The following is a 25077-nucleotide window of genomic DNA, read 5'->3' as shown; positions in this document are numbered from 1 at the left end:
ACCGCCTTAGTTAAGTTTATTACTAGGTATCTTATTTTTTTTTTGGTGCGATGGTAAATGGGATTTTTTTTGTGTGTCATGCTTATCATGTTTGCCACGCCTGTGTTTTTGGGCTTGAAATAGCCCTTGCAAGGTTTTCTGGATGTCATTGGCTCTCATAGACTGATACTTCTGGTTTAGACTGCACTGTATAAAATAGCACATACATTCTTGGATGGAAATAGGTTAGCTCAATAGTTACTTAAGATCCTGAGAAACAGTAAATTATGCCATATGTTAAAGGTTGACATTTAAAATGCCAAAGTCTCATTATATGGAAGAGGGAAGGTTATGAAAAAGAAAATGATCCAACCAGGAACTGCAGCACAGGTAGAGCAGCAGGGAGTCTTCAATAATTAGTGAGGAAAATCATATGAGTTCAAGAAAAGAGGAGAATTTATTTTATTTATTTATTTTTAAAATATATTTTATTGATTTTTTTACAGAGAGGAAGAGAGAGGGATAGAGAGTTAGAAACATCGATGGGAGAGAGACATCTATCAGCTGCCTCTTGCACGCCCCCTACTGGGGATGTGCCCGCAACCCAGGTACATGCCCTTGACCAGAATCGAACCTGGGACCCTTGAGTCCGCAGGCCGATGCTCTATCCACTGAGCCAAACCGGTTAGGGCAGAATTTATTTTTTATTTTTATTTTTTTAAAATTTAAGTTCTTCATTGTTTAAAGTATTACATAAGTCTCCTTTTTCCCCCCTTGACCTCTCTCCGACCGCTCCCACCCCCCCAGCACAAGCCCTCACCACCCCCCCCCCCCAATCTGTGTCCATTGGATATGCTCATATGCATGGATACAAGTCCTTTGGTTGATCTCTTACCCCCTCACCTCCTGCCTTCCCTCATAGGTTGGACAGTCTGTTCGATGATTCTATGACTCTGGTTCTATTTCTGTTCATCAGTTTATGTTGTTTATTATATTCCACAAATGAGTGAGATCGTGTGACATTTATCTTGAAGAGAATTTATTTTTAATTGGTGTGCAATACTGTCAAAAACATGGCTAAATATAAATAAAAACATTAAAAGCTTTGAGCTTTACAGGCTATCTTATACCTGGGTGAACACAGCTTAAAAAAATTCATAATTTCATGGAATAGTTATTCCATATCTCCAATTGCTAAAATAAGTGACTTCAATTTCTCTGCAAGCTTGTAAATCAATAACCCGTAAAAATCTATGGAAAATATAAAAGTTAACCAGAGAAACCTCTAAATTTGATTTGAATCATAACACTTCTTGATTTTCATATGAAAACAAAACAAAGAAGGAATCAACATGTTCACAAATTTAAACTGAAAGGCAAATCTTCTATTTAAACAAAATAATCTCCTGGCATCCTAGCAGAATAGCCTCAGGACTCTTGGGAATCAAATAACTATACCTGAATTTGTTCAAGTAAAAAATGGCCTAAATTACCTTGCATCTCTGAAATCCATATCATTTTCAAATGAAAGAAAATGAAATGAAATTTAGAGGTTACTTTTATCCTCCCTTAACAATCGTCAGAAACCCGAAAAGCTTTTTAAGGAGAGGCCTGGGAGGAAAAGTTGACTGTTTCAGGAGTCCTCAAACTTTTTAAACAGGGGGCCAGTTCACTGTCCCTCAGACCGTTGGAGGGCCGGACTATAGTTTAAAAAAAAACTATGAACAAATTCCTATGCCCACTGCGGGCCCGGGACGAGTCGGCTGCTAAGCAGGACAGGCAGCGGCACCCGGCGGGCCGGATAAATGTCCTCGGCGGGCCGCATGTGGCCCGCGGGCTGTAGTTTGAGGACGCCTGGAATGGTGTGGGGTTCCTCTATCACCTACTGATAATGACTGCAAAACCAAACCAGCACCATTTAAACAACAAGTAAATATTTCTCAGGAGAGGTTGAGGATTAATTTTTTTTTTTTTTTGCTTGATACGATGTCAGCATTTTCCATAGAGCTTGAATGATCAATTTGCAGATAGAGGGCTAATGTACAAGGGAAATATGCTGCCCCCTGCAGGGCACATTCAGAGGCACTGTCTTCAAATTCATACATTATCTGGATACCCGACTGTTTCAGCAGGAGACAAAGCCTTCTATTTTTGTGACAATTGGGGCTTCAAAGCCAGACAACCTCTGCAAAGATGGCACTCTGACTAAAATTCACACGGAGGTGAGGTAATTAAATGTTGGGCTCATTTTTGAAAGACGGCTTTGACCCCTGGCATGACCATGTGTGTTTGAGGAGGAGGGACAGTGTGAGGAAAAGGGAGGAATGGGTCAGGTAAAAAGCGACCTCACCTACTTGACAGTCTGGGAAAATCAACATCACTAAATATACACTGAGTGGCCAGATTACTATGATCTCTGAATGCATAATAATCTGGCCACTCAGTGTATATCCTATATAATAAAAGGCTAATATGCAAATTGTCCCCTTGACCAGGAGTTCGACCAGCAGGCAGGCAGGCCATCCGCCCATGTCCCCTCCCCCTGGCCAGGCTGGCCGGACCCCACCCATGCACGAATTCATGCACTGGGTCTCTAATATATATATACTGAGTGGCCAGATTATTATGCGTTCAGAGATCATAATAATCTGGCCACTCAGTGTATATAGTAGTAGTAAAATGTACATATGAGTTTAATATGATTAGGGTTCAGGTGCCTTCTTCCTTTTCTCTTTCCCTCCCTCCCTCCCTCCTTCCCTCCTTCTTTCCTTCCCTCTCCATCTTTCTTTTCTTCCCTTTCTTTCTACCTTCCTAATGCCTGGGATACTCACAGCACATCAACAGAAGAACTACACAAAACTATACAAACAGGAAATAATGTCATGGTCACTATCTCCTTCACGGGAAAACGCACCCTTGGATCAAATACACGCCTACATCTTTCACTTAAAAGTGAACCTCCCCTACTGGCATACTACCTCAAATAGCATCAAAGCAAAATGAAACATAGGCAGCATTTAACAACGCTGGTAACCATGGAAACACATCATTAAAGAACATATAAACAGGAATGAATAATTAGATGAGGAATTTATTTCTACATTTATCTTTTTCCAAGACCCAGGAAAAGCAGCTCTCTTTTACCTCTTATTTAAATTTGGACACTTCCTCTTTAGTCTGTCTTCTAACTGAAAAAATATGAGAATTTATAGAATTTTAATATTTCCTAGCTTAATATACAAATCTCTTTGTAGGCAAGTGACTAAAAAATCTTGCAATGCTCATTGCTGTCTAGATGTAACACTGAATGCAAGAAAGTCTCCTGAAGCAGCCACGGAGTTTGCTTAGGGGATGGGAGATGTGCAGGCAAACCTGACTCATAGCAAGGTGAGGAGGGGAGAACAGCTGTTAACTTTTAAAAATAGGAAGCACAGGTTGCCTGGGAAGGCTGAGGGAATAATCTGGGGCTCATGCATTATCTCACTTGTATTGTCAGGTAGTCAGTATCACCTGCGCAGGACTCTGCCTTTCCACCTAGGGAATACAAAATTGATCATTAATTTTAAAAGAAATTGTAATGGCCCTAGAGACCCTCTAGTCCAGGACTGTGCATCAGAGTCACCTAGCTGGGGAGAAGTAGACAAATACAGTTCTCAGGACCTCACCCAACTCTGGGAATCTAATATTTTAAATATTTTCCCAAGTAACTATGATGCAGTTGGTCACTAGATAGTATTTGAGAACCACTGTCTGAGGCTAACTTCCCCATCATATCAAAGCAGAAACTGAAGTCTAGGGCAATTGTAGATTGAGTTTCTGGATTCAATTCCCCCTCCCTATAGCAATGTCATATCCACATCTTTGTCATAGCTTTGCAGTGAGTAGATGAATCTTACCCCTTACCACATGGCTTGCTTTGGCCAATGGGTTGTTAGAAAGCATAGTGTGAGCAGAGGTTGGAATGTGCTTACTAGTATATAGTTATACTTTCTCTCTTAGACTCCTGTGTTTTGCCATAAGAAGAAGAGACGTCAGGTATCCATTGGTCAAAGGAGGATGAGAGGCATGTGGATCACACTTGGGCCTCTTGGTAGCTTGGAACTAAGCCTAGTCAAGCCCAGGAAAGACCAGCCTAGAGAAATCAAGTCCAAGGCAACCAACCTGTTTATTATTAGAAGTCACTGAGTTTTAGAGAGATTTGTTACACAGCATTACTGTAGCAGTAGCTGACTGTTACAGAAATGAAGTGACTTATTCAAAATAGACTTCTAGCATAGGAATTAGAAGTTACATTTTATGAATCTCAGGCCTGACCTCTTTCTACTGCTCATATTTATTTTGCTTCCTTTCTTTCACAGAGTTAAGCACAGGTATCCATTGCTTCCATAAGATCCTTCTGCTCAAGATACATTCCCTATATCCCAAAACATTCTGTCACTGTTCCTCATTAGAGCTTGCATGAATTCTGTCACCTTCCATCATCAGAGCTTACCTCTTCTTTGATCTTATTCCTTCAGGATTCTGTTTTCATGTTTCCAAAGAGACTAAGGAGTCTTAAATGAACTAATTCCCACAATTCTGTTCAGGGTTCTTCAATGAATGAGTTAAAAATTCCCAGATAAAATTATCTATATATATAAAGAGCCAGGGTCTGTAATGTCCAAAACGACCAAAGGGATGACCAAACACCAGGCTGCGCACTCAGCAGGCTGGGGGGTGGGGGGTACTGGTGAGCGGGCTGAACTTCTGACCTCTCAGGGAGAGAGAGAGAGAGGCAGGACTGATCAGCAGCCACCCCAGGCTGCTGGTGAGGCCTGGAGAGAGAGAGATCAGCCCTTGCCTCTCTCTCTCTCTCTCTCTCTCTCTCTCTCTCTCTCTCTCTCTCTCTCTCTCTCTCCAGGCCTCGCCAGCAGCCAAGCCTGTCTGTCTCTGAAAGGTCAGCAGTTCAGCCCATTTGCCAACAGCCTGGGGCAGCTGCTGACCAGCCCGCCTTTCTGATCAGGCCCAGAGATAGGCCTGGAGATGCTGACTGGCATAGAAACTGACCAATCAGACCCAAATCTGGGTGAACTGCAAGGAGCCAATGGCTGCCTAAGAGGTGGAGCTTTGGCGCTGACTGGCAAAGAAACTGACCAATCAGAACCAAATCTGGGTGAACTGTGAAGGCAGAACCTAAGGTGGGGACTGAGGAACGGTTTTAAGGGCAACAGCTATTTGGTGTAAGGTGTAAGAAAGTGGTTCAATTTTTTAATGACCGGTTTGGCAGTATAGTGCATATGGCTGGCTATCAGTCCAGATATAGGGATTATGTATTTTTGTCTGCCAAGAGCATCTCCTCCTGCTGAAAAAGCCCTCCCCCCCATTTAAGCAATCATATTATATATAATCTATCTATACTAATAAAAGGGTACTATACTAATTAGACCAGGTTGACTGGCCATCTTCTGGACATCCAACTTCCTTCCAGACAAAGCCATGGTGGTGGGGGCTGAGGCAGAGGCAGTTAGGGGTGATCAGGCCAGCAGGGGAGGGCAGTTGGGGGTGAGATCAGGCTGGCAGGGGAGGGCAATTGGGGGCAACCAGGCTGGCAGGGGAGGGCAGTTAGGTGTGAGATCATGCTAGCAGGGGAGGGCAGTTAGGGGCAATCAGGCAAGAAGGCAGAGGCAGTTAGGGGAAAACAGGTAGGCAGGCAGAGAGGTTAGGGGTGATCAAGCAGGCAGGTAGAGGGGTTAGGGGCGATCAGGCAGGCAGGCAGGTGAGCGGTTAGGAGCCAGCAGTCCCAGATTGCGAGAGGGATATCCGGCAGTTGGACATCCCCCAAGGGGTCTCCGATTGGAGAGGGTGCAGGCTGGGCTGAGGGGACACCCCCCCCCCCCCGCCCCGGTGCATGAATTTCATGCACCAGGCCACTAGTTTTGCATAAAACCATAGAGACTCAATGCCAAATGGTGGGAATGTAAACATGATACATGGAAATTGATAGGGAAAGGTTTTTAGGTGAGTATTTTGGTTATTTCTCAAATCATATCTAATATAAATACTATAGGTGAGGCAAAAGTAGATTTATAGTTGTTTGTATAAAAATAATACAATAATTAATAAATAATACTACAAAAATAAACTCTGTTTCCTGTACTCACAACTGTAAATCTACTTTTGCCACACTGTGTATAATGCCTGCTTGCTTTCAGACACTCTGTGTCCAAATATTTTATAAACTCTTTGCCTGACAAGGACAAATAAATAAATAAATAGACTTTAAATATATACCATTAAGAGAAATGGCTCATATGGTATTTCTATTTTGTTCCTTTTGGTGGAAAAATTTTCCATGTGGAAGAAAATCTTTAGAGGGAACACATTTTTCTTCTCCAGAACATGTAGGTGTTTTATTAAAGCTAGTAAAATTTTTTTCTGTTTCCTTGACCTTACTTTGCCTGTCATTTCATGCTGAAGATTTTATTTTTATTCTGAGGTTGAGATATCATTAATTTTCACCATGTAAATGACTAATATTGGAATGATTTTGCAATATCAAGAAGAAGAAAAAAGAACTGAAGCAAAAGAGTTAGAATTAATTATTAGTATAAGGAATCAACTTACGTTCAGTGTTAAGTTATGCTACACCATTCTCTGATTAGTGCAGAGAAATCCATTAGCTTGCTGCTGCCTTGATTGCCACATTTGAAAGAAGTTAATAGCTAAGACCTTCGTATTTTCATGGAGACACTAGTGATCACAGAAACCAATGAGACAAAAACTCTTGGAATTCTATACCTTTCTCCAAATAGTCTTATGAATCCCACACTCAATTAAAGCACAAAAAATGTCCACAATTGTAAACTTAACATGCACACACACAGAAATATTTGTGGAATACATATAAGCACTGAATTTTAAAATTACAAATAAAACAACTATTCCAAAATATTCTAAACATTATTGGTTTGAGCTTTATGTCAAACCAATATTGAATGTAGTTGCTTTATTCATTTAACAAATATGTATTGAGCTACTTTTTGCAGTTCACTTTGATGAAAAAAAGTGGAGAAAAACATGTACAGAAAAAGAGGTTAAGAAGAAGTGGTGTCTAATTTAAGTACCAGTTGTTTTTCTTCATAAATATTCTGTGTCAGAAAACATATATGTTCCTTCAAGACATATATCAGCGATGCCTATTTTGTTTAGTGACGCATTCCCAACACACAGCACAGTGCCTAACATATCATCACTAATAAGTTCTCAATAAATATTTGCTGAATGGGTATGATAACAAATGCAATCTGAGAGCAAAGAAAAAAGGTATCTACTAATTTAAGAAGCATCTGGAGACACAGGATTGGAAAGATTTCAAGTTTGAATGACTACAGTGCAGTTTCATCACATGGCACTAACATTCTGGGTGCTATTTTTTGCTTAAAGTGCTGAAAGCAGTAAATGTCTCTTGCTAGGCCCAATACCAAAGAGAAGAAGGGCTGCTGCAAAGAGAATGAGTCGCGCAAGAGTCTTAACTCCTGGTTGTGAACCCCTGGAAGTCAAGTAAGGGCTTTAGGGGCCAGAGATGGCACCATCTTCTTCAAGGATGTGGCTGGGGAAAATCTTGTTTCTTGGTGCAGCCAACACCTGATTTTGTCCACTGAGAATAATTACATCAAAGAAGTATTCCTTTTTGGTGAGCCCTTTTTGGAAACCATATATGCCATTGATATCTTGAAGATGGTGAACATTTCAATGCCAAGTACAACTTGGATTGGATGGGAAGTCTTGGTATTCTCTGCACAGATGGACAACCTGTGAAGTTGGCACTGCCTCAGCCTTTGCTGCTTCACTAAGGAAAGATACTCCACATGTCAGGCTTTCTACATGGGTCTGTGTTGGTGTCAGCAACCCTTCCAACAATCCTCAAAGAGGTCTTTTACTGCTGTGAAAGTCTTCAACTTCCTCAGAGCCAAGAACTCAAATCAGTGCCACTTCAGTAGATCTTTGTCAAGATACAAGAAAACACACCACGAGGTTCTTGCCTATTAAAGAAATTTTTTGGCAATCCAGAGGGGAAATTTAGAAATAATTTGGTTTGGTTAATTTTTTTTATTTTAAAAAATGTATTTTTATTAATTTCAAAGAGGAAGGGAGAAGGAAAGAGAGCTAGAAACATTAATGATGAGAGTCATTGATCAGCTGCCTCCTGCATGTCCTTCACTGGGGATCGGGCCCGCAACCCAGGCAGATGCCCTGACTGGGAATTGAACTGTGACCTCCTGGTTCATAGGTTGATGCTCAACCACTGAGCCAAGCTGGCCAGCTGGTTAATTCTTTTAAAATTTTTAAGGGAAAAGAAAACCCATTTTAGGACAAATTCATAGTGAGTTCATTCCAGGACTAGTTTTTATTTTTTTCATGGCTGATATCTTTGATAAAGTAGACAAATCTTTTGCTTGACATACTGAATTAACTATTAGACATGCTGCTGAAAAAAACTATGAGCTTGTTTTTGGTCAAGCTGCTTCTTCAAATGAGGTGGCCAGAGTCAAATAACAATATGAACTTTCCAATACTAGGGTTGAGGCTGACAAAGTTTGGAGAGTTTCTAGCTACAAAAATCTATAGAAGCCTAGCAAATGTCTTATGTCTTATAAAGGTCCCTTTTCATTTAGATAGCATTAACGCTGAAACACATTGCTGACATAGACAGCTTTGATGATATAGAGCAAAGAAAAAAGGTATTTACTCACAAAAATAAATCTCATTGACTTGAGGATAAAGGAATGATGTAGTATAAATTTTGGTATTTATTTATTTATTTATTTATTTATTTATTTATTTATGTTAATCCTCACCTGAGGGCATTTTTCCCATTATTTTTTAGAGAAAGAGGAGGGGTTGGGGGAGGGAGGAAAAGAGAGAAGGGGGGCATTGAGGTGAGATAACACATAGATTGGTTGCCTCATGCATGCATCCTGATGGGCTGGGGATCAAACCTGCAACCCAGAAACATGCCCTTGACCAGGAATCAAACCTGCCACCCTTTGGTGCAAGGGCCAATGCTCTAACCATTGAGAACACCAGCCAGGCCGAATTTTGTGCTTTTTGATGCCTGCCTACCCATATGAGATATTGTGAACTATAGGAGCTCTGACTCCATCTGCTATTCAAAACTGTGAATCAGGGTTTTAGCTCTATAGCCATTAAAATGAAATGCTGACAGTGATGAGATGTCAAATATAATATTTCAATTTTTTATTCCAGAAAACTTGCACAACCCTCTCACAAGAGTGAGAAAGCCAGAATAATCTGTAAATGCTGCTTTGGTGTTCTGTGTGTAGGAGATCAATTTTCAATGCAGTGAGATAAAGGGTAAACATATTTTTCTATGTGTATGTGTTTATGAGTATTGTTTCTAGGTGGACGCTTGCAAATTGAATCAGATTCTCAGAGGGGTTTGTGATTCAAAAAAGAAAAAAGAAAAGAAAAAATTTAACAGAACAATTAAGGTGGGGAATGAGCTTCTCAGGCAGCTTGCCTGGGTAGAGAGAGGAGGGGAGGGAGGGAGGGAAAGACAGAGGGGTGGGGGCATCGATGTGAGACAGACACATAGATTGGTTGCCCCACGCACGCACGCACGCACCCTGACTGGGACGGGGCTTCTCCGCTCTCATTGCGTGGAGTTCTGTAACAAAATTAGCTGCTATCGCCGTTTCTCACTCCACTTTGCTGAGTGGTGCAGACCAGAGTTGGCTCTGTTACTCACATGGCAGGAGATAAAGCCACACAGAAGATAACCCACGTGGCAGAGCATGGCTGAAAGGGAAGGCTGGAAAGCAGGAAAAGGAGACAGGAGTGGAAGAGCAGGAAGTCTTATTTGTTTCCTGATGCTATTAAATCTAGCCCTGGACCTAAGGGGCAAAGGGCTTGGGAGGTGGATTAGAGTTTGCTATAAAGTTCTTCTTGGAATAATATTACTATTTTTAGGAGCAATATATGAATACATAAGGGACACTGCTTTAAAGTAGTTAATTCTTAGTTTGAGTAGGGCTTTCCATGTTGTGAACTAGTTCAGAATTGTGGTGCGGTCTCCAGTGTGAGAAAAGGGTGGCTGATGACAGAAGAAGGGAATCAGTTGCAGAGGCATGTATGCAAGTACAGTCTCCTGACAAGTTATTTCCAAACCTCTCTAGCTCTGACGAGGTGACACTATTATAGAATAAGATGTGCAAACACTTTTATTCAAAGTGATATATCCCAGGGTGAGCTGTCATATAGTGTAGAGATTTATGCCCTTCTTTTCTTGTTGAGTGGATGATATGAAAATATTCGTAATACAATTTAAAGGAGTTCTTGAGCTTACCAAAGCAAAGGTCTATTCTTTTGCATATAAACTCTGTAACTCAATGGTCTATAAGAGTGGGTATAGACTGGTTCTCAAGTTTTTACATTATGAAATTTTCCATTTCCTGCTTAAAACCTCTAAAAAGAGTAACTGACCAGAATGGGAGGGTTTTATGTGGTTGAATGGAAACTGTATAGTATCTTCTCCACTTACAAAGGTAGTGAAAACACCCCTGTCTATATTCAGCCTTAATGAATGTCTACAAATGTACATGCAAATACAATTTCTAGTCTGTGATGTTTGGGGCATTCTTAAATTCAACAGTGTAGTTGCAATGGTGTTGGGGTAGTGGGGCATTCCTACCTTTAAAGCTGGCATGGACTGGGCACTCTTGGGCAATGTCCTAAACCCCCTTTTGATTTAGAACAGAATAGGTTTATATTTGTATTTGAATTAAGATCAAGGAGAGGCTAGCTAGGAAGAATATAACAGGCGAGACAATGGTGTGGTGTGGTGAGGCTGGGGCTAGTTAGAGGGGTTTAGGTTATGGAATTTACCTATAGGATGAAATGTCTAATTATGTTACTTTTTTTTCTTAAAATTTGTGATATCATGTTTGGATGTGCCTAAAAGTGTGAGATTTTAGTGCTCACATGGGCTTTAAGAATAGATCTCCTCAAGCACTTCATGCTAGGCATCTCTTATTTCACAGCGGAAGCCCCTCTGGAGACTACCTAGCCTCAGGTTAGGTGACTAGTGCTTGAACTTGGACTGAATCACATGTGACTTCCAGACAAGGGCTCATTTTCAATATACCATGTTTGCTTCAAATTAAAGGAGAAATGAAGAATACAAAGAGAAATACATTTTTCTTATCTTTCCTTAATACAGAATGGCAAAATAATAGTGTTTGTTTTATTCTTTTTTAATATAGCAAACACGCATGTATTGCTAAGTGGAGATTATTTTCTTAGTTTGAGATAAATAGTGATATTGGTGCTCTTTAAAAGATAAAGGAAACAAAATGATTAACCAGTTTCAGGCTCTTGACCTGTCTTAGGTTGAACCAACATTGGACCTCCCCCCACCCCGCCCAGCTCAATGCAGAAAACACAATAGATATTAAATATATGTTTAATGAATGAATAAACTAAAACACTCATTTGGGACCTGATATATGCCAGGCCTGCTAGCTATTATCTCATCCTCAAGATTTAATTCCTGTCCCATCTCTCTCTAGAAGCCTCTGAAATCCTTTAATAAAGTGTCCTCTTCCTTTACTATATCTATAGCCCATATTATTTGCTTGTATTTCAAATCTAGCAATTCTTTACAACTATTTACTAACATGTCTTTAAGCAACTACTACTATTTTGTATATTCTAAATTTCCTTAGAAAATTCTAAAACTTATCATCAAATTAATAATTTTTTGAGATTAAAATTTACCTACCTAAAGGTTCACTTAAAAAAAACACACAAACATTTACAGGTCTCAATTATAATCATCCAAATATTTAGGTGAAACAATATAAATTACTGAGAATTTTACATGGTATACCTAATACTTTACTGTTTAATGAAGATAACATTCTGTATTTCCTGATAGAAATACAGAAAACTAGGGGCCAAGACACAATAGTGAGAATGTGGGAAAAATTAGGAAGCATTAGAAGATGGCAACAATTACTTCTCACTTTCATATTAGTGTTTTAGCAGATCTTATTCTAGTTGGTTCCAAAGGTTCATATTCAATTAAATGAAACTATCTTGAAACACAAAGGAGAAAACAGCCTCACATAGTCTGGAGGGCAGAGGCTATGGAGGAGGAAGGTGGCTTTTGTAGTTGATTTTCAAATATTTGAAAAAAAAATTATTTGGAAATGTGTTTCCATTTGATCATTGTGGCCCCACTGGGAACCACTTGATCTAAGTTTCAAGGGGGTAGAAATCCACTTTGAATGAAGAAAGCAGTTTGTCGAGTTAGCAAGTTAGATGTTGTTTCTTGAGGATAAGTGAGATCTTCATTTTGCACATATTTTAGCAGAAAGTCATTGACGATTTGTGGGGGGCAGAATAGGACAAAAGTAGATTTGTATGTCGTGAAGATTAACTTAGTACATTCTTAATTTTCCTATAATTCTAAGAAATTATGATTCTCTTCTTCACATCTAACTGACCTTCCATATGACTTTTTGCTGCCATTTTGAATAACAAGAAAGAAGATCTGCAGTTTGTTTGGTTATTGTTGCAAATCCTAAATGTTACCCGATAAATACAACTGATCTTTGTATTTCCATTTATTATGTAATTGGTATTACTTGTAGCATCTGATTTTACAGGTCAAAGTTAATATTTTAAAGGATCATGTCATAATAGCAGCATGCCTGAGAAAACAAGTCTAAAATTTATATCGGGTTGTAAAACTGAAGTATGGGCCAAAGGTTAACAACCTTGAATTTTGCCCTTAAAACTAGCCTCAGAAAATCTACTTAATGACAAATACATTAAATGCATCACTACTGAGTAGCGTCCCTCTGATAGATATGCTCACAGCTACCTTTTTCAGCAGTCTTGTAAGTACCAACCCTTCATTTTGGTTCTAAAAATGAGTGGGCCCCTCCTTCCTAGTTGGGACATCAATTTTTACCTGCCAATACAGTTTGGTGAGCTTGCTTATACACTGTTCACTTCCTCCAAAAAGCCAGAACATGTAGTCAGCAATCATAGCACTCCTAAGAACAAGAACAGATAAAAAACAACAACAAAAAACAAATTTATAAGACAAAAGGAAAACCATATCAGGTAGTATATGTAAATACCAAGGAAAAAGATTTTGTAATATATAAGTAAGTCTTCTTTTTTTGATAGCTACATTGAACTATAAGAGAAGCAACTAGCCATTTATCTTTTTTAAATTTATTTTTATTTTTAAAAAATATATTTTATTGATTTTTTTTAACAGAGAAGTAATAAGAGGGATAGAGAGTCAGAAACATTGATGAGAGAGAAACATTGATCAGCTGCCTCCTGCACACTCCCTACTAGGTGTGTGCCCGCAACCAAGGTACATGCCCTTGACTGGAATCAAACCCGGGACCCTTGAGTCCACAGGCTGGCACTCTATCCACTGAGCCAAACTGGTCAGGGCCATTTACCCTTATATATATTTTTGATTATACAGTGTAGGAATAGTATTTACAGATGATGAGAGAATGCTTTGTTTTGGTTGCCTCTTACTAAGCCCCAAAGCATTTATAGAGTAACACATTTTATGGAGTCTAAAATGCCTTTAAACCTAGCATAGCATTATAGCTAACTATTATATATTGGTATTTAAGCACATCTCCTGCTTTACCTGAGTTAAAGATCATTCACTTCTGATTAAATTACCCTCCTTAAAATTGAAAATAAAAAAATTTCCAATTCTACAAACACTCCCCTCCCCATAAACTTGTGTTTAATTGAATTGGTTTTAGTATCTAGTGTGTACAACCACTGCATTAGTCTTATGAAGCTGAGGGGATATTAAAAAGTATTGTGCAATGGATATTAATTCATTGCTTAGCACCCTTTGGAAAAACAGTTTACTTTTATGACTGTTTCTCTGCTAGGCTTCTCTATTTCTTTTCTCCAGAGACTCCAAATCCAATTAAATGTGACTAGAAGTAATTCCAAATTGTCACGTTAGCCAATTAAACATATAATAATCCTGTGTACCTAATCACTAGAACCAAAAGTTTATTTATTTAAGTAGAGCTATCACTGTGTACCCCTGAATGTTTTTCTTATTTTTGCCTGCAGATACGTGTTGTTTTTTGACATCATTGTAAATTGAATTAGAAATTTTACTTCCCTAAATGTGGGTTATGTAAGACACAGCAGCTATAAACTTACTATGGTACTATGTTAAAAGAATTAAAATGTTTAGATTCTTGCGCAGAACAGAGAAAAATTGGGACTTTAAAAATTAACAATGGAAAATAATACTACCATTTGGCGGATTATTCAGCTCAATGTTTTTCTTTTCACACATGTTTTATTGAAAAGAAGCTGTCCATTGACATTTCAAAATAAATGATAATAATTTAAGAATAAGTAATCTTTTAAGAATCCTTTTATATTTTCAGAGCTCTAGTTTAAAAAGATAATGGGAGCTAGGAGGTTTTGATGTTGTATGAATATGTATGGGATAGCCAACAAGCTATAGAAATCATAGACAAGAAAGTGGTAAAAGTGAATTTCAAACATTTGCATTGTGAGAGAAACACCTGGAAACATTTTCTTGCCATGACTACCTAAACAGGCAGCCTATTGGATATAGAGGTACCTGTCACCTAATAGGAATACATTTAATAAATTCTGAATTGAGGAAATAAATGAAAATATCAATTAAAAAAATCTACCAATGGAAAAATCTCACTCTCAAGGATAGCACACATTGTATAGATAGAAGCTTATGGGATGACTGACTGCATTCTGATTCTTCCTTCCCTTGATTATTAAATATGGCTCAACTATCACTGTTTAACAGGACACCAGCCATTAGGTAAATGGAGGCAGGGGGCTAAACTTTACCTGTAAAAAACCAAAATCAGATAGTAAGTATTTGTGGGCCACGTGTCTCCTAACAACTCAGCTTTGTCATGCGGAAGCAGCTATAAACAATGCATAAACAAATGACTGGGGCTGTGTTCCACTAAGACTTTATTTCCAAGAACATATGCAGGGCCAGATTTGGCATAGTTTGTCTAACTCCAAGGTAAACAAATTACTAGGTTGAGCAACAGGTGGCACGCATTGGTATAACTGTCAGTCAATCGTCAGAAACCAACGTCTACACCTTCTGGCCATAGGCCTCCTGAAATATTTCAGTTTACTGTTTTCTCTTCTAGGGCAATGTACACATTGTACTAAAATGACTGTGCAGAGATCAGGAAAGAAACTTTATAATTTTGAAACATTAAAAAAAATGTAAAAGATATTCTGGCTCATAGACCTAGTGTCTTGAGTTAGGTAAAAGCTAAATTGATAGTTTCTATTATGTGAATGATTGTAACCCTTATATTGGAATAATTGGGAGAGAAAAGGAGATAGATCAATACAGTGGCTTTCTGGAGATTGTCTGCATTTTTAAAGCTTCTGGTGCTTTGGTTTTGAGTTTACTAGTGTAAATTTAGAAATTTTAGTATTTTTATTTTTATTTTCTCAAAGTTGCTTTTTTTTGTAATGATGTGTTGTCAAATTGCTAAATTCTTAAGTATGATTTTATTACACCTGGGGGCTCAAGTCTTTTTCCAAAGGAACACATCTTCAAATTTATATTGAGACTGGGTAAAAAAGGTGAAGAGACTGAGAAGTACAGATTGGTAGTTAAAAATAGTCACACGGGTGTAAAGTACAGCTTAAGAAATATAGTCAGTAATATTGTAATAACTATACTAATATAGTAATATACAGTAATATTGTAATAACTATTCCAGGTGGATCCTAGAATATGGGGGGGGGCAACACTTTGTAAAGTATATGATTATCTAATCACTATGCTTTACACCTGAAATCAGTACAAAATGATATTGAATGTAAACTCTAATTGAAAAATAAAATTACGTAAAAAAGAAACAAGTGAGGAATTAAATTCATTGAAATTTGTTACCTGCCCTCAGGGAAGCACAATTATTTTAATAGTAAAAAGGTATAGAGGGCCTTGCTGGTATGGCTCAGTGGTTGAGCATCAACCCAGGAACTGAGAGGTCACTGGTTCTATTCCTGGTCAGGGCACATGCCCAGGTTGTGGGGCTCGATCCCCTGTGGGTGGTGTGTGCAGGAGGGAGCCAATCAATGATGTTTCTCTCTCATCGATATTTCTATCTCTCTATCCTCTCCCTTCTTCTTTCTCTAAAAATCAATAAAAAACGTTAAAAAAAGGTATGGAGGTGCCTCAAAAAATTAAGACTGGAGCTACCATATGACCCAGCAACCCCTCTTCTGGGTAGCTACCTGAAACATTTGAAAACATTTATTCGCAAAGACATATGCACCCCTATGCTCATTGCAGCATTATTCGTGGTGGCCAAGACATGGAAACCACCTAAGTGTCTTTCGATAGTTTTGGATAAAGAAGATGTGTTACATATATACAATGGAATACTACTCAGCTGTAAGAAAAGATTAAATACTGCCATTTGCTATGGTCCTTGAGGATATACTAAGCCAAATAAGTCAGACAGAAAAAGTTAAAAAACATACGATTTCACTAAAATTGGGGTATAAAACTGAAAGCAACAAATGAACAAACAAGATAAACAAAAACTCTTCGATGCAGAGAACAGTATGGTGGTTACCAGAGGGATAGGGAGGTAGGGGGAAGGAAAGGATAAAGGGGATCAAATATATGGTGACAGAAAATGATTTGACTTTGGGTGATGGGCACACAATGCAACATTGAGATCATGTTTCATAGAAATGTACACTTGAAACTTATATAATCTTATTAGCCAATGTCACCTCAATACATTTAATAAAAAGAAAAAAGGTACTAGAAACAAAATATGGTTTCATAAAGCTACATGCGTGTGGAGATATTTTTCTTAAATATCATGCATTTCTTTCAATACCTGACATAGAGCTATGCTCATATGAGGAACACAATTTAGCTTGTAGTTGCTCCAACCCCATTTTCTTCCCAGTGGAAATGGGAGTTATGCCTTCACCACCACCTTCCTTTGTCAGGTTCCCTATCACCGCTCTGCCCTACAGCTTAGTCTTTATGAATCAGTATAAAAAGCAGTGGAAGAACATAAAAAGAGCACAAAAATAACATTGTACTATGCAATATTTATGAGGGAAGAGACTTTTTTTTTGTTTTTCAATCATGCTGAATTTATAATCAACTCAGAGCATCTACAAGGAGTCAAGTACCTGTGGGATCTGAGTTCTGGATGACTTATGAGTCGATGTAAACAGTACCCTATCATTCTCCCTACTTTCCTTCAGGTATCTCTGTTTACTCTAGGCTGATATCCCGGATGCTCATAAGTGTAATTCAGTGTTGCTTCTAAGTGTCTCCATTTCATTGTCATTATTCTATTCAACTTACTTTCATTAATCTACTGAATTTTGTAGCTGCACTGGAATTGCATGATCATCTTAGCCAAACCTTTTAAATTGACAGTTGATGTTTTAATATCTGTCAGTTTTGAGCCTTTAATAAATGCTAAGCACCATGCTAAGCTCTTTGCATAGCAGAATGTGAACCCAACCCACCCACACTGCTGCACCAGACCTCATCCTTCCATGCCTACCCATGGAAACTGCTCCAGCAACATTCTCTCTCTCTCTCTCTCTCTCTCTCTCTCTCTCTCTCTCTCTCTCTCTCTCTCTCTCTCTCTCTCTCCCCCCTATCCTTTCTTTCAAATTTTCCTTGTATTTTTCCCCCCAGCACATAAAATGCTGTCCTTTTCACCTCCTTAAAAACATTTCAAGACCTCTCTTGATCCACTTCCCTCCCTTAATCACTTCCTTCTCTACAAACAAACAAACAAAAAACCTCCTCGAGAAAGCTGTGAGCAAATATCTAATTATCTCTAATTTCTCTCTCCTGAACTCACTCCAGCAAGGTTTTCATTCTCGCCTCTTTACTGGAACTGCTCTTGTGAATGCTGTTAAGGGTCTCCATGCTGCTCAATGCAATGGTTCGATGCTCAGTCTTCATTTTACATGCACTCACAGGTGCAAGTGATGCCATTGCTTGTTCCTGCCTCCAGTATACACTCCCCCCCCGCCCCCTCCCCTGTGACTGCTACAGCTCTGCTCTTTCTGGTTTCCCTCCTACCTCACTGGTTGCTCTTTTTAGTCTCCTGTGCTGGTATCTCATCTCCCTGGATTCCTGACTTTGGGGCAAGCAGGGCACAATGCTCACACCCCTTCGCTTTCTTTCTGTCCTCAATCCCTTAGTGATGCCACCAGTTTCACGGTTTTAAGTATCATTGGCCGGTTGACAACTCTTACATTTATACTCTGAGTTTAAACCTCTTTTTGGATCTCTAGATTCTTATAAAAGCTGCTTTCTTGACATCTCTGCTTAGATATGTGAAAACCAAAAAACAAAGACCAGCCTTGAAAATCCCCTGGGCAGATAAACCAGGTTAGTCATACACACAAAGCTTCTAAACTCATTTTGCAAGACTGACTTGATGGTGGGTGGTTTCTTGCTTATGCCTGTGGAAATCATAAGCAAAACTTCAGCTGTTTCTCAGGTTGGTAAGGGGTAACCAGTGACCAATTTGCTATCATTTGAAAAATTCTAATATTATAACCAATCACTGTGAAGGATAAACAGTCACTGCTTTCTCATTATATCGGCTGCTTTATAACAATAGACCCCTGAGCCACATTCCATGTTTTAGTTTGACCACTCCTGGTTTATAAATTATCTTTATGACGTGTGCACAATAAATTTTGCTAATTACTGCTACTTCAGTGATTCATTGAATGTAATTGGGCTATTTCTGAATCTTTGAAAGATACCTAATAGGTATTTTTTTTTAACATTCACTTTGTTATTATTTTAAAATATTTTTATTGATTTCAGAGAGGAAGGGGGAGAGAGCGAGAGAGAGAGAGAGAGAGAGAGAGAGAGAGAGAGAGAGACATCAATGATGAGAGAGAATCATTGATTGGGTGCCTCCTGCACACCCCCTACTGGGAATTGAGCCTGCAACTCGGGCATGTGCCTTTGACCAGAATCGAACCCAGGACCCTTCAGTTCAAAGGCTGACACTATCCACTGAGCAAAATTGGCCAGAGCCCTAATAGGTATTTAAAATTTAACATTTCCATACCAGAGATGCTGATCCTCCTTACTTCCCCTCCCCAGTCCCTAATCATCTACCCATCTATCCAATTTCTCAGGCAAAAAATCTTGAAGTCATCATTGACACCTCTCTTTATTTCACATGTTCTATCCAATCTAAGATAAAATTCTGGTCAGGTTATCTTTAACCTATATCAGAATCCTGCCACTTCTCACCACCTCCAGCATTACCATCTGGTCCGTCATATCTCACCTGGATTATTGCAACAACCTAACCTTCAAACTGGATCCCCTGCTTCCACATCTGTCTATTTTCAATGCAGCAGATGGAACAATCTCATTAAAACTGGTGCACTGGCGGAGGTCACTGCTATGCTTAAAACTGCAAAGGCTACTTATCTCACCCATAGACTCCACCAGTCTTTAAAATGGCATTTGATATACTACAAAGCCATTGTAATAAAAACAGCCTGGTACTAGCACAAGAACAGGCATATAGATCAAGGGAACAGAACAGAGACCCCAGAAACCAACCCATGCCTTTATGGTTAATTAATATTTGGCAAAAGAGGTAAGAACATTCAGTGGAATAAAGAGAGTCTCTTCAATAAGTGGTGTTGGGAAAACTGGTCAGGTACATGCAATAAACAAACAAACAAACAAACAAACAAATAAATAAAATAAACTAAACCACCAATTTACACCATACACAGAATAAACTCAAAATGGGTAAAAGACTTAATTTAAGTCGCAAAACCATAAAAATCCTGGAAGAAAACATAGGCAGTAAAATTTAAGACATCTCATGTAGCAATATTTTTGCCAATACATTTCCTAAGGCAAAAGAAACAAAAGAAAAAATATAACAAATGGGACTACATCAAAAAAAGCTTCTGCACAGCAAAAGAAACCATCAACAAAATGAAAAGGGAACTCGCTGTATGGGAGAATATATTCTTCAATGATACATCTGATAAGGGGTTATTATTGAAAATATATGAAGAACTTATTTAACTCAACACCAGAAAGACAAACAACCCAATTGAAAAATGGGTAAGGGACCTGAACAGACACTACATACAGATGGCCAACAGACATATGAAAAAATGCTCAAGGTCACTAACCATCAGAGAGATGCAAATAAAAACTACAATAGGTATCACCTCACACCTGTTAGAATGTCTATTATCAATAAAGCGCTGGTGAAGATGTGGAGAAAAGGAAACCTGGTGCATTGTTGGGAATACAGATTGGAGCAGTCACTGTGGAAAACCGTGTGGAGTTTCCTCAAAAAATAAAAAAATGGGACTAGCTTATGACCCAGCAATGCCACTCTAGGAATTTGCCTGAAGAAACCCCAAACACTAATTAGAAAGAATATATGCACTCCTATGTTCAGTGCAGCATTATTTCCAATAGCCAAGATCTGGAAACAGACCAAGTGCTCATCACCAGATGAGTAGATAAAAAAGCGGTGTTACATTTACTATGGAATACTATGTGGCTGTAGAAAAGAAGGAACTCTTATCCTCTGTGACAGCGTGGATAGACCTGGAGATTATCATGCTAAGTGAAATTAGGCAGTTAGAGAAAGACAAATATCACATGATCTCACTTATATGTGGAATCTAATGAACAAAATGAACTGATGAACCAAATCTGTCCAGAGACATGGACACATGGAGCAGACTGACAGATCTCAGAGGGGAGAGGTGTGGGGGGAACTATAAGAGAATATATATGCATATATGCATAGCCCATGGACACAGACATAATGTGGTGAAGGCCTGGGGGGCAATGGGGGCTGGGCAAAGTGGGACAAAAAAGGGGAAAATGGACGACATCTGTAACAGTGTAAACAATTTAAAATAATGGTATTTGAGTTCTACTCCATTTGGTCACATGTTGCTCCTCTGATCTCATTTCTTACTCTCTCCAGACAAACAGCAAGATCTCCCTTACTGTTCCACAAGCTGAACAGGGACGCTATTGTCTCTGGGATTTTGCACTTGTCAATTCCTGTCCTAGAATGTTCTTTCCCCAGCACCCTTAGCTCTCTTGATTACCTCCTTTAGGTCTGTATTGGGTGCTATTTTCTCACGGAAAACTACCCTGACACACTGCAATACTATCCATGTTCTTGCTTTTTACTTTCCCTACCGTACTCATCACCATTATTAGTTTTGGTAGCATTTATTGCTGTCTTCCTCTAGAGCACGGGTCAGCAAACTATGGCCTATAGGTCAAATCTGGTCTGCCACCTGTTTGTAAATAAAGTTTTAATGGGATACAACAATGCTCATTTATTTGTGCATTGCTTGTGCACTGTCTATGCCTGGTTCTTGTGCAATAATGGCAGCGTTGAATAGTTATGAGACACCCTTTGGCCCGCCAAGCCTAGAATATTTGCTATCAGCTCTTTACTGGAATGTAAGCTCCTTGAAGGCAGGAACTTTTGGGTTCAGAACAATGGTAGCTACACAGTAAACATTTGTTCACTTACTGACCAAACATTATCTTATTTATTTATTTAAACTGAAAAAATAAATTCTTGTTACAAAGAACCCAAAGCCTACAGAGTTACATAGTTCATTAGAATCCTAACATAAGCAGCCTGGCCCTAGGGCAGCCGTGGGCAAACTACGGCCTGCGGGCCGGATCCGGCCCGTTCGGCTGTTCTATCCGGCCCGCGGAGCCGAAAGAGCGGAGGGTTCTCTTGCTCTCCCCTCCGCTCCTTTACTTTGAATTTATATTAGTTCACACAAACACTCCATCCATGCTTTTGTTCCGGCCCTCCGGTCCAGTTTAAGAACCCATTGTGGCCCTCGAGTCAAAAAGTTTGCCCACCCCTGCCCTAGGGCCACCCCTGTCTATATCTGACAGATGCTTTTGTGGTGGAGCTGGCATGGGAATGGAGTGACAGGGTGGGCTTTGTCAATTTAATTTCTGCAGTAGAGAATACAATGCAATGGTAAGTCATATGAGAGCTTAATAAATGCTAATGTATGCTGATGTATTTATCACATAAATTAAAAAGGAAAAGTACCAAGAAGCACATTGGCCTAATATGTTGTTTCTATAACTACTTTAATATGATGTCTTCAGATTTATTATTCCTCTGCAAGCAAATCTATTCTTTTGATACTATATTTGAACTCATTTTACAAAATTGTTTCTGAAGTCACATTTAATTTACTTAATACATCTGTTAAATATAAAAGGGTCAGAATCTGGCTTTTAAATATATATGCATCTAAAATAAAATATTTTTATGTCATGAACTGAGCTTATTGTGAATCAAATCCCATTCCTATAGAATGGCAAATACACAATAAAATAATTTGACATGACCAGAGAAGATGGAGGCTGGCAAGATGGAGGTTAGGGAGAGGATGTGAGTGAGTGAGGGGGTGAAAAGAGAGTGTGTGGTGTGTGTGTGAGTCAGTGAGGGGCAGTTAAGTCCAGCAGGAGCAGCAGGGGGTGGAAGACCAGGTTCTCTTGGACAGGGAGAACCCACCACTGCAGCAGATACTCCCCGGGCTGCGGGACTCGGGCACAGAGCCCACACCATCTTGAAGGGGAGAGTGGCCTCTTCTAGGAACTTATCAACACTACCATGCCGACAGCCCTTAGACGCTGCCCGCGACCCAGCAGCCACTCCAGCCAAGATCCTGCTATCCCACCCGCAGAACTGCAGACCCTAGGACCTCCACCTCCAGAGGTGCACCGCTCTTGCAGCAGTAAGTGCTACTTCCCCTCTCCCCAACTGCAGACCTCCGGACACCACAGTCACATTTTCGCAATGATATTTATCCAAGATATATTCTTGGATGCTGCTGTGAGCCTCTGCTGGGTGCGATATTATACAAACAAGGGTGCACTGCCCTGCAGTAGAAATTCTGAATTCCCTCTTCCTGAATAACTGCCCACAGACACTTCAGTAATGGAGGGACTCTCAAAGTGCATCAGAGCTCTGCGGCCACAATGCACTCCCACAATTGTGCATCTCCAGCGCGCAGGCCTCCTGAGCCCATTGCTCCACAAGCCACTCTTGGGAGCCGCTGTGAGCTCCCACTGAGCACGCTTGTATACAAACATGGGTGCATTGCCCCGGAAGTAGAAATTCTGAATTCACTCATATGGAATAACTTCCCACAGACACCTCGGTAATGCAACTTCAGTGCCAGGGCCCCTCAGAGTGCGTCAGAGCTCCGTGCCAGCAAATGCACCGCCACCGTCATGCACTTTCAGTGCGCAGGCCTCCTGAGCCCATGGCTCCACAGGCTGCTCTTGGGAGTCTCTGTGAGGCCCTGCTGGGCGTGCTCTTATACAAACAGGGGTGCACTACCCCGGCAATAGAAAGTCTGCATTCATTCATTCTGGATACCTGCCCACAGACACCTCGAGCACATGGCTTCAGCACCAGGGCCCTTCAGAGTGCGTCAGTGTGCCATGCTGGCAAATGCACTGAGGGTGCCCCTGTGAGCCGCCACTGGGTGCGCATGTATCCAACCACAGAGGCAGCAGCAAAAACTGAGTCTTCCCACCCCACAGCTACAGAACTCTGGACACCACAGTTGCACCTTTCCAGAGCTCAGGCCTCCTGAGCCCCACCACCCTGACAGACGACTCCTGGGTGCCTCTGTGAGCACCCACTGGACATGCATGATTTCAATCAAGAGCACAAAGCAGCAAAAATTGGGACATCCTCTCCAGCTGCTGACTTCTGGACACTGCACTTGCGCCTTTCCAGTTTGCTGGCCTACATCAAGAAAACCCAAATACCTCAAGTAGGGAGCTATGCTAGATTACCAAGCCCAGGAGACCTGAGAGATTACACCAGCAGCACCATCCCCATGATGAACATAGATGCTAAAATCCTCAACAAAATTCTAGCAAACTGGATCCAACATTACATTAGGAAGGTCATACACCATGACCAAGTGGGATTTATTCCAGGGATGCAAGGCTGGTACAATATCCGCAAATCAATAAATGTGATACATCACATCAACAAATTGAGAGATAAAAATCACATAATCATATCAATCGATTCAGAAAAGGCATTTGACAAAGTCCAACACACTTTTCTGACAAAAACACTCAGCAAAGTGGGAATAGAAGGATTATACCTCAACATAATAAAAGCCTTCTATGACAAACCTACAGCCAACATCATATTCAATGGGCAAAAACTAAAACCATTTCCCTTAAAAGAATAGGAACAAGACAAAGATGCCCACTTTCATCACTCCTGTTCAACATAGTACTGGAAGTGCTAGCCATAGCCATCAGACAAGAAGAAGAAATAAAAGGCATCCAAATGGGAAAAGAAGAAGTAAAATTGTTATTATTTGAAGATTACATGATACTGTACATAGAAAACACTAAAGACTCTATAAAAATTATTAGACTTAATAAATGATATTTGGCAATGTAGCAGGATACAAAATTAATGCCAAGAATCTATGGCATTTTTATACACCAATAGTGAACTTACAGAAAGAGAGATTTAAAAAAAATCTCATTTACCATTGCACCAAAAAAATTAAGATACCTAGAAATAAACTTAACTAAGGAGGTAAAAGACCTGTACTCAGAAAATTACAGGACACTGAAAAAAGAGATAGAGGAAGATATAAACAGATGGAAGAACATACCGTGTTCATGGATTGGTAGAATCAACATCATTAAAATGTCCATACTATCCAAAGCAATCTATAGATTCAATGCACTCCCCATTAAAATACCAATGGCATATTTCACAGACCTAGAATGAACTCTCCAAAAATTCATCTGGAATAAAAAAGACCCCAAATAGCTGCAGCAATCCTGAGAAAGAAGAACAAAATAGAAGGGATCTCAATACCAGATATCAAGCTGTAGTACAAAGCCACTGTTCTCAAAACAGCCTGGTACTGGCACAAGAACAGACATATAGACCAATGGAATAGAAT

The 25077-nt window shown here is 39.7% G+C and overlaps 1 protein-coding gene across 1 annotated transcript in view; it reads right to left on the bottom strand.

Annotated features, from left to right (window-relative positions):
* Window positions 1-25077, bottom strand: part of SPATA16 (spermatogenesis associated 16) — a gene marked incomplete at its 3' end in the record, with an annotated part of 197479 nt that overhangs the window by 65958 nt on the left and 106444 nt on the right. The window contains 1 exon segment of the mRNA XM_080658440.1: window positions 12956-13040. Coding sequence (XP_080514566.1) covers window positions 12956-13040 — 85 coding nt within the window.

This window comes from Plecotus auritus (assembly GCF_963455305.1).
Source record: "Plecotus auritus genome assembly, chromosome: 2".
NCBI lineage: Eukaryota > Metazoa > Chordata > Mammalia > Chiroptera > Vespertilionidae > Plecotus > Plecotus auritus.
Note: the sequence above shows the minus strand (reverse complement) of the source record. Positions and strands in the feature narration are given on the sequence as shown.